This window comes from Phacochoerus africanus, chromosome 3 (genome assembly GCF_016906955.1).
Source record: "Phacochoerus africanus isolate WHEZ1 chromosome 3, ROS_Pafr_v1, whole genome shotgun sequence".
Lineage (NCBI taxonomy): Eukaryota > Metazoa > Chordata > Mammalia > Artiodactyla > Suidae > Phacochoerus > Phacochoerus africanus.
Genome location: NC_062546.1, coordinates 142,802,596 through 142,812,520, shown reverse-complemented (window position 1 = coordinate 142,812,520; position 9,925 = coordinate 142,802,596). Strand labels below are relative to the sequence as shown.

Below are 9,925 nucleotides of genomic sequence, written 5' to 3'. Positions count from 1 at the left end.
TTTTCAGGCTAAGCCATGGTTTATTTAAACAGCTGATAATTGCTGATAATTGCTTCTTTGTAAGTCAGTGTTGACTGTCTTTATCAAAAACTGCAAGAAAGCAAGAATTGATCATTTAATTCTTTCCCAGGCAGCACATGTAACAAAAATAAATCTGAAGTAATTGGATTATGTAACTGCTGTGATCTTCTACCTACCATTTAAAATAAAAGGGATCAGTTCATGTAAAATGTAACCAGGGTCCGTATAAAGGTGACCTGATACTTTGGAGAGGATTGGAAGATAACTTACTATCAAATCTCTTTGGTTGGGTTTTGTTTACTAGTCTTGAGAGGAGCCAAGCTCGGTATAAAGTCTTGGAATTGGTAGGCTCTTTAGAGATCACCTGGTGACTCTAACACCTTTCTCATAGATGAAAAAATTGGAATCAAGAAAAGATTGTTACCTGCTGGGACTAGTACCCAGGTCTCCTGATTTCCTTCCTGTCCTGTGCTCTTTTTCCTACAATCAGTTGACTAAACTTACTCTTTTTTTTCTTTTTTGGCTATACCTGCAGCACATGGAAGTTCCCGAGCCAGGGATCGAATCCCAAGCTGTAGCTGTGACCTATGCCACAGCTGTGGCAATGCCAGTTCTTTATTCTGCTGTGCCACAGCAAGAACTCCCTAAACATATTCTTTTAAAATACAAAAAGAGGAGTTCCCGTCGTGGCGCAGTGGTTAACAAATCCGACTAGGAACCATGAGGTTGCCGGTTCGGTCCCTGCCCTTGCTCAGTGGGTTAAGGATCTGGCGTTGCCGTGAGCTGTGGTGTAGGTTGCAGACGCGGCTCGGATCCCGCGTTGCTGTGGCTCTGGCGTAGGCCGGTGGCTACAGCTCCGATTCGACCCCTAGCCTGGGAAACTCCATATGCGGCGGGAGAGGCCCCAGAAATAGCAACAACAACAACAACAACAAAAAAAGACAAAAAAAAGACAAAAAATAAAATAAAATACAAAAAGAGCATAGTTACCTAATACATAGGAACTCTTGCCTTATGGTGCATATGCTTTCGTATAAAAATCTAATGGTAAGGTCCTAGGTATGCATCCAAGAGAAAAGAAAGCCTATGTCAACACAAAGACTTGTACACAAATGTCCATCCTTAGTATTATTCATAACAGTCAAAAAATGGAAACAATGCAGCTGTCCATCAACAGGTGAACGAATAGAGTATATCATACAATGGAATACTCAGCAATAAAAAGAAATGAATTATTGATAAATACAACAATGTTGATGAATCTCAAAATAATTATATTGAGTAAAAAGAAGCCAGACAAAGAGTACAAACCATACAATTCCATTTATTTAAAGTTCTGGAAAATGCAAACTAAGTGATAGAAAGCAGATCTGTGATGACTTGGGGAGAGGTGGAGTGGAAGAGGAACCATAAAGGAGTAGAGAAAATTTTGGAGGTTGATGGATATATTCACTATCTTGATTGTAGAAATGGTTTCAGGGTTGTGTACACACCAAAACTTAGCTAGTTGTAGACTTAAAATATGTGCAGTTTATTGTACGTTACTTATACCTCACTAAAGTTGCTTAATTTGTGAGATGTACTTCTTAACTTTGAAAAACAGTACATGACTAAAAACTCACTGAAGAACCTGAAGCATAAGAAAACTAAAATTACTTCTGGAGATAACTGACAACCATGGTTCTATTCTAGTATGATAGTTTATCTGAACAAAACATTACTAGGAGAAATGCAAAGTCATAAAAATAAAAAATAGAAATGACATTTTTGTCCCCCTGGTAATCATGCCATTTCCTCATGCTCAAACAGTTGCTTTATATCATAATCTTTTTAGTGTTCTACTCAACTTGGTATTTTTAAAGAGACCAATAACCTTGCTGTATTTTTCCTGAACCATTAGACTGCTCTTTTCTGTATAAGATGCCCAATCTCTGTGTGGGTCTATAGAAAGTTACAGTCTATAAATTTTAGCAAATGCTCTAATTTGCTTTGGGAATTTGCAGCAGCACTGGAACTTTCTAGAAAACATAACCTTTCAGAAGATGAACCCTGGATGGTTTCCCTAAATATGTGAATTCAGTGATCAAAATTTTCTATGTAGATTTTCCACCTACAGTTTTTAAACAAAGAACTGCTAGACCACACATACAATGCACAATGCGGATAAAGATTCTTTTTGGAAAACATTCATAAAGTTTTACTTCCATCCCCACCCTAACTTATTTTCTTAGCTCTTTCATTCAGTAATCACTCCCATTCTGCAGACAGGGAAACATACACAAGTTTTTGGTTTTTTGTTTTTTTGTTTGCACAGTACAGAGAGACAAGAAAGAAGCAACTCTCAACTTTTCAGTTCCATTTTGAGAAATGATCACATCGAACTCCTGCGAAACGACAGCCTAGCGAGAGCTGAAGCATTTCTCCCCAGGCTGGGTGTGGGTCTGGAGCCAGGCGCGCTTCCGCGGGAGAGAGGGGCAGTCAGGTGGCAGCGGAGCGGGCGCGGGAACGGTAGCCGGTGCAGCGCGGCGGGGGCGCGTGCGGGGCGCGCCTTCTCCCGGCGGGCGCGGGGAAGCGGCCTCGGCGCACGACAGTCCGCCAGCCCCCAGCTCCCGCGCCGCGTAGTGATCCGCGGGTGCGCCAGGAGCACCCGGCTCCCGCGTCTCCTCCCTCCCTACTCCCCCCGCCCCCAACCCCTGGCAGGTCCCTCCCCCAAGCCTGCTCCCGCGGCCGCCGCCGCCGCCGCTACCGGAGGCGCGGGAGCCTCGCGATAGTGTTTGCACAGGCGGCGCGTGACGCCGCCGCCGCCTGTAACTGATGCAGAGGTTACCCTGCCGTCTCAGCCGCCACCCACCGCCCGCCGCCGCCGCTGCCGCCGCCACCAGGGCGACGCCGGGGCCGACGCACTGCAGAGGTGCCGGCAGGTTCCGCCCGCGGAAGTCTCGGCCGGCGCAGCCGGCGCTCCGCCCGCGCTCCGACCCCGGCCCAGGCGGGCGCCCCCTCGACGCCTCCGCCGCCTCTGCCGCCGCGCTCGTTCTCTCCGCCTCTTTCCCAGCGCGCCCGCCGGCTCCCTCTCTTCTCCCCCTTTTCCTCCTCCCCGTCCCCTCTCCTCCCCTCACCTCTACCCTCCCCACCTTCTTCCTTCTCGGTTTCCTCCCCCCCATCCCCTTGACTCTCCCCTCCCTGCCCTCGTTCTCTCGCTCGCCCTCTGCGCGGCCCCCGCCATGACGGAGGCGGGTGCCGGTGCTATTGCCGCTGCTGCCGTCGCAGGGGGGGAGTCGGGTTCCCAGAAAGTAGCTTGATGAGTGTCCAAAGTAGCAGTGGAAGTTTGGAGGGGCCGCCATCTTGGTCCCAGCTCTCCACGTCTCCAACCCCGGGCTCGGCGGCGGCGGCCAGGTCCCTGCTGAATCACACGCCGCCATCCGGGAGGCCCAGGGAAGGTAAGTGCCGTCGCGCCCGCGCCCGCTCGCGGGTCTCCCCTCCCGCTCCCGGCCCCCGCGCCCTCAGTTCTCCTTTCCCCGACCCTGGGGTGGGGGATGGGGGCGAGGTGTACGCGGGGCCGCCAGGCTTCGGGGAGATAGTGCTCCGGCTGTGGGTGGTGGTTCGCGGGCGGCGGAGGAAACGGACGTAGGGGGTGCGCGCTGGTGGGGACGGGGCGAGGCGCGGCGCGCAGATTCGCCTGGGTTCCTTAAGAGCCCGTCCTGCTGGGGTGGGAGGTCTCCCCCCGGACGCGAGCCCCTTTCTGCTCCATTTGCTCGTACATTCAGTACTCTTAACCTCCTGGCCTCCGGTCTCTGGTGGGTTTTCCTTCTGGGTGAAGCATTCATCCTCGAGCCCCCTCCCCTTCCCTCCCGCACTCCTCCCCTAGAGGCGGTCCCCGCTCTGCGAGCTTAGCTGCCCGGGACCTGGAGGATGCCCCTTGGCTTACAAGGTCTCTGCCTTTCGGGGAGAGGCGCTGAAATTATTAGAGCCGACTTTGATCCCCTGCCTGGCCCCCGAGAGCAGTTTAAACGACAGACTGATTCGTGGGCAGGCTTTTAAACCCACTCCTCCAGATGGTTGCAACTTTCTCTCCTTCGCCATCACCTCCTGCGTGTTTGTGCGTTATTTCTCCAGCGAGTAGGCTACTGTTCTTCTCTGACAGGATCGAGGGTTTTGTGGGAAATATCTGCGTAAAGGTTATTGCAAACACGCACCAGATCGGTTACAATTGTTTTCTAAGTTTTCTGGCTTCTTGCATGCCAGTGTGCCGCCACCAGATGTAGCAGTTACACAGCTAGTAAGACAGCAGAGTGCTTTTGACTAAAATGTCAACTTGCTGTATTTAACTTTAAGTATACCACATAAAATGAAATGTGAAAGAGCACAAACATTTATGACGGAAAAATAAATGTGCGTGGAATCGCATTTAACGCTTTTTTGTGTGTAAAACGTTTAGCGGTATTTATCAGCAATTGGTAAATGAGATGTTCGCTCCCTTAGTGTCACACAGAGAGATTGTAGCCACATTTTCAAAAAAGCGTTTGGAAGTCCGTAGTCAGGTGAATCTTTAAAGATACCAGGGGCTTTAATTTATGTTGGAGTCAGTGGGATTAATTTATTTGAAAATATCTGTCAGTATTTACAACTCAGAGCCTTGACATTTGTTAATCAAGTGTTTTGTGCCTTGAATCCAGTGGTTCAGGCGTAGCATTCTTTGTCATTTTGTTCCTGTGAGCATGTGTGAAAGTGACAATAGGCTCAAAGATTGGCATGAATTTCCTCTAGAAAATTCATGGGAAGCCTTGATTTATGGCATCCATTAAGCCTGCTGAATACATTGACAGACATTTCCCCTTTCCATGTCACCCCCAACCTTGAGTTCTGAATATTAGAAGATAAAAGTTTATTTATTGACTAACTCAAATTTAGTACCCCAAGTGGTTTTTCTTTCTGCCCTTGAAAATTTGTAAATGAATGTTTTAAAATCTGTTTTGTAAACAGCACTTGGTTCTTTAAGCAAGCTTTTATTTTTGTCTGTACTTTCATTAAGAATCTTAATGATAGTGTTATTATGAGTGGTGGTGTAATGAGTGATACTAAATAACGGTCTTGGAGAGACTTTTTTAAAAAGACTATCTTTTTTCATTGATTCGTTTCTTGAATAATTATTGAGCCATTTTCTGTGAGCCAGGCGCTGTACTAGATACTGAGGACACAGCGTTGAATTTTTCATCTGTGACGTCTATTGTCAGTATTAGTAATTTTAGAGCTGCACAATCTAGCTTGAGTTTCCAAGGTGACTTCAGCCCTAGTTAAAAAACTTCTATACTATTCTACGGTTTTCCTAATGTTTGAAAATTTTGAGGGATTGAAATTATTTCATGTGACCTTCCAAATAACCAGAAGTAGTTTCTAGTAATTTGGATTACAAATAGATTTTTATGTGACCTAGACAGTGAGCCTCTATTAATGAAGTAACAAAGCATGGTCTGTGGACATTACACTTCATGTTCAAGTACCTGTATGGTCACAGAGGTATATTTATTTTTTTGACCAACCAGGAAGTATGTTAAAACTGTTAATCCTCCCTAGGGTTATATATTCATCTTGAAGCTATAGTTTCACACTTCACTAATGCTAGTAGGAATTGCGTATGTGAAGCCCCAGGTATCAAGATGGAAATATTTTGTATTGAGCAGGGTCCCAGTTTTTATTTTAACAAGTGCTTAGCATCTTTTCCAGATATATATGTTAGTATGTTGGATAAATTGATGTAAATTGAGAGCTTTGATTCCTGTGCTTGATATTAAGAACCATTAATTACTGTTAATGGAACTTTATGTATCAAGGAGAGAACAAAGTTTGTTTCTTGAAAACTTGAGCCAATGTAATGTAGAATAGAAAATTTTAAACGTAAAAGAGAGATATATATATATATGTGTATGTACATATACAAAGTTATATGTGATGAACTCAACAAACTTTGGAAATGGGCAGTTTTTAAAAATGTGCCGTAAGTATCTTATTCATAAGCCTAAATTAGGAGATTTAGGGTTTAATTAGAATTTAGGAAGTTATATGGTATAATGTAGACAACTTTTTTCCCTTGGAGTCCCCAAAGCTTTCCTTCCCTCTTTCAATCTTAACATTCTCTGAAAGGTGCTCATCATGTGTAGCTCTAGATTTCCCATTGGATCTTTTAAACCTGTGGCTAAATTTTCTATTCCATTTACCTTCTAATAATTCTGTGAAAAAGGTGTAGGAAGTTAAGAAATTAACTAAATTTCAAATACAAATAAAGTTCAGTTTTGTTTGTTGAGGCCTAGGACCTGGCTAGATGAGCAGGGTTTTTTTTGTTTATTTTTGGGGGGTTTTTTTGTGGCATATCAGTACATGGGTACTTTTGAATGGGTTAAGAGTCAAATGATTATGCAAAAGACTTGCCTTTTCTTTTCTGTTCCATCTTGCCATATATGAATAATTTACCTAATTTTACATAAACAGTGAAAGTAGTTTGGTCAAAAAAGATAATATCACGGTATAAACTGTTGCTCCCTGTTTCCATATTTACCGACTGCAGCCTTTAAATGGAAGAATTAAAGTATTTGATTCCAGATGATTAATACCTGTAGGGAGATGTTAAAAATTAAGTGTACCACATGGCCCTTTAATTTCCTGCTGGACCAGAGGTTGTATGTTTAAGTAGTCTAGCTCATGAATACATAGATGTGTGATAGGTGCCACCTTTATAAAGGCATGTTTACGTATTACAAGAGAGAGACGAGAGAAATCCAGAGTAGTAAGAGGTCTGGGAATCTGCCCCTGAGAAACAGGCCATGCTTTAGCCTTTCTGGTGTCAGGACCCCATAGCTCCTTTAAAAATTACTGGGTACTCCAAAGAGATTTTGCTCAAGTGGGTTATGTATATTGATTGATATTTGAAATGAAATAACTTCAAAATATTTATCTAGAAATAATCCGATTACGTGTTAACAAATTTTAAAATGAAGACTATCCTAAAACAAAAACTTTAGTGAAGCTAGTGGCATTGTTTTATAATTTTGTAAATCACTTGAATTTCTGGTTTACCAGAAGACAAATTTTGCTTCTTTCAGTCTGTCAAGATATATTTGATTGAGGTGTGTAAAGAAAATCCAACTTCAAATAGATTAGCTGGGGAAAAAGTGTCTCAGTAGTATTTTTGAAGTTATTCTTTGATATTACACCAAAATTTGACAAGTGGCTTTTTTTTTTTTTTTAAGATTACTTGCAGTGTGGAATTACATTGTATTCCAGATGTGTCTTGAGGACCCACAAAAAACCTGTGGACCATATGTTTAGACTAAAGTAGCAACTAGTTAAAGGGAAAAAGAATAGCTGTTTTCAGATATTTCAAAAACAGAATAGATTCATCCTGTTATTTTAGAAGGTAGACCAGCAGGTGAAAGTTAGTAAGGCATAGAATGAATTAAGTATAATTTTTTGACAAGAACGTAATGTTGTATAACAGTTAGACTTGGCCAGCAATGGAAAGAAATGCCTCCTCAAGTATTTAGCTGTAAGAATTTAAAGCAGACTACAGGGAAATTTGGGGGGGAGGTGGAGATAAATGCTGCAGATTCTTATTTTCTGTGCTGTTGGATTTAGGGACTTAAGGTCCCATTCAATTTAAAAAAATGCAAAACAATGTGTGATTCTTTGAAAATCTGTGTGTGTGTGGTTAAACTGTACTTAGAGATCCATGAATGCTTTTGAATATTCTCTTAAGTCAGTAGTGTGAAACTATTGTTGACTTTATTACTATTTTGCATTTTTATTGTGCTTTTCCTCTGAGGATTTTTCTTTATTTTCTGAAATCAACGCTGTCAGTCTTCTTGAAATCTTGATAAATTCCCTGTAAAATATAATAAACTTTGAAGACATTTTAGGGAATCATATGCTGCTTATGATACATGCAGTTTAGTAGAGTTATAATATATTTGGGCACAGAATTTTAGAATACTGTGGGGGGCTGATTTTCAGTTTTGAAAGAGAAACTATCAACAGTCTGTATAGTCTTATTTGTAATTGTTTATGTGATTTCAGAAGTAATGTGCTTAATCTGTACTAGTGGTTTTAAAGCTAGAGAGTCTGCAAAGAGGAAGCATGAAGGAAAATGTTTAAATTGATCTCTCTTGGATTTAAAAATGCATGTTAAATATAACCGGGACAAAAATAAAATGAAGAATTTTAATTCTCATCTTGTTAAGAGAATTATGCATGCAATATTTATCATTACCTATAATAATTTATATTTTAGTTTAACATGGAATAGGATCTCTTCGGTGAGTTGGATTGAAAGTTTACATTTTAGGTGCTGGGAAGTTAAGGATAAACTCCCATTACCTTCTTGAGGGCAACTTAAATGTATTAAATTACCCACAGCTTGAGACTTCATGCATTTGTTGAATTTGGATTTTTAGCTCATTTTCTATAGAAGAGCCTGGGAATATGTCATTTAATGTCAGAGCATAGCAAATCCTTCCTGGTGTTTATAATTTCCAAAAATCTTAGAATAACTTATAAGAATGGTGTTACAAAGTAGAAGCATTATGGAATGGAATAGAAAGAGAATTGCTTGTAATTGGAATCCTGGTGTCCCTATTTTGCCGTATACCAGCTGGGTGACCTTGGGAACTTGCTTCTCTCTCTGAGTTTCATACAAGTAGAAATACAGAGCTGAAAGGGAATTTGGAAGCAATTGAGTTCAAACCTCTCAATTTACAGATGAGGAAACTTAGATAATTTGCCTAGGCTTTTACTCTTAAGAGAGTTGGAACCAAGATTCAGTTTTTTGACTCTCAACTTAGTGATTTTCCCACTATACTTTGTGGCTCCTTTTAATCTGCAAAATGAGGGGGTTGAATTAGAAGCTCTCAAAAGTCTCTAATAGCTCAAAAATATTATCCTTTTGACATTAGTCCTAATATAACTTATTGGAGGAAGGTTTGTAGCTTTTATTTATTGATGAAATAAATGTATCTTGAAAAAGCAAAGTGACCTTTTCAAGGTTATGTTATAGTTTTAGAAGACAGTCATCTTCATTATTACCAACAGATTTTTAAGTTTATGAGCATGGTAAATAGTGTGCTGGGTGATCTTGTCTTTTTACATTCTAAAACAGTTATATTTATGTTATAAATAGCAGTGTGGAGCTCTGAAGTGAAGTAACTAGGTGATTCTTCTTCAGAAATTATTTCTGGGGTGTTTGCCACCCAATTTAGGTGTGTCTTTTCCTTAATGTCCTATAGTATTGCCTATTTCATAGCACCTCTGTCATACTACCTTTTATTATATGATTTTACTTATGTTGCCTACCTGACAGAAAGGTCTTGAATTGAGACTGTTCATTTCCACATTCTCAGTGCCTAGTAGGATGTCCTTTATAGTTGGCACCCAACAAAAAGTTTTATTGAAGGACTGTTAAAGTTAAAAAAAAAAAAGTGAATATGGAGTTCCCGTTGTGGCGCAGCAGGAAGAATCTGACTAGGAACATGAGGTAGTGGGTTTGATCCCTGGCCTCGCTCAGTGGGTTAAGGATCCAGTGTTGCTGTGAGCTGTGGTATAGGTTGCAGACGAAGCGCGGATCTTGCGTTGCTATGGCTGTGGTGTAGGCTGGGAGCTGCAGCTCCAGCTCCAGTTAGACCCCTAGCCTGGGAACCTCCATATTCTGCGGGTGCAGCCCTAAAAAAAAAAAAAAAAGATTAGATACTCAATATGCACATATTTCAGACCCAGGAAGAATTATTTTAGTAATTCATAGGCAAGTTATATTTTAGAGAGCGATAATGGATAACAGTAACAATAATAACTAGATTTTATTGTTTGTACATGTTAGGTCAATTCTCATAGTTCTGTAAGGTATGTATAATTATCATTCTCATTT

The 9,925-nt window shown here is 41.5% G+C and overlaps 1 protein-coding gene across 4 annotated transcripts in view; it reads left to right on the top strand.

Moving 5' to 3' along the window:
- Positions 1-3,037: 3,037 nt before the first annotated feature.
- The window catches only part of TLK1 (tousled like kinase 1), a 151,425-nt gene continuing 144,537 nt past the window's right edge, over positions 3,038-9,925 (top strand). For 2 of the 4 annotated variants that reach the window (XM_047772855.1, XM_047772854.1), the window contains exon 1: positions 3,038-3,458. In XM_047772855.1, coding sequence (XP_047628811.1) covers positions 3,320-3,458 — 139 coding nt within the window. In that variant the 5' untranslated portion in view covers positions 3,038-3,319. The remainder of the gene's footprint in view (positions 3,459-9,925) is intronic. The other 2 variants (XM_047772856.1, XM_047772857.1) reach the window with 2 other exon arrangements.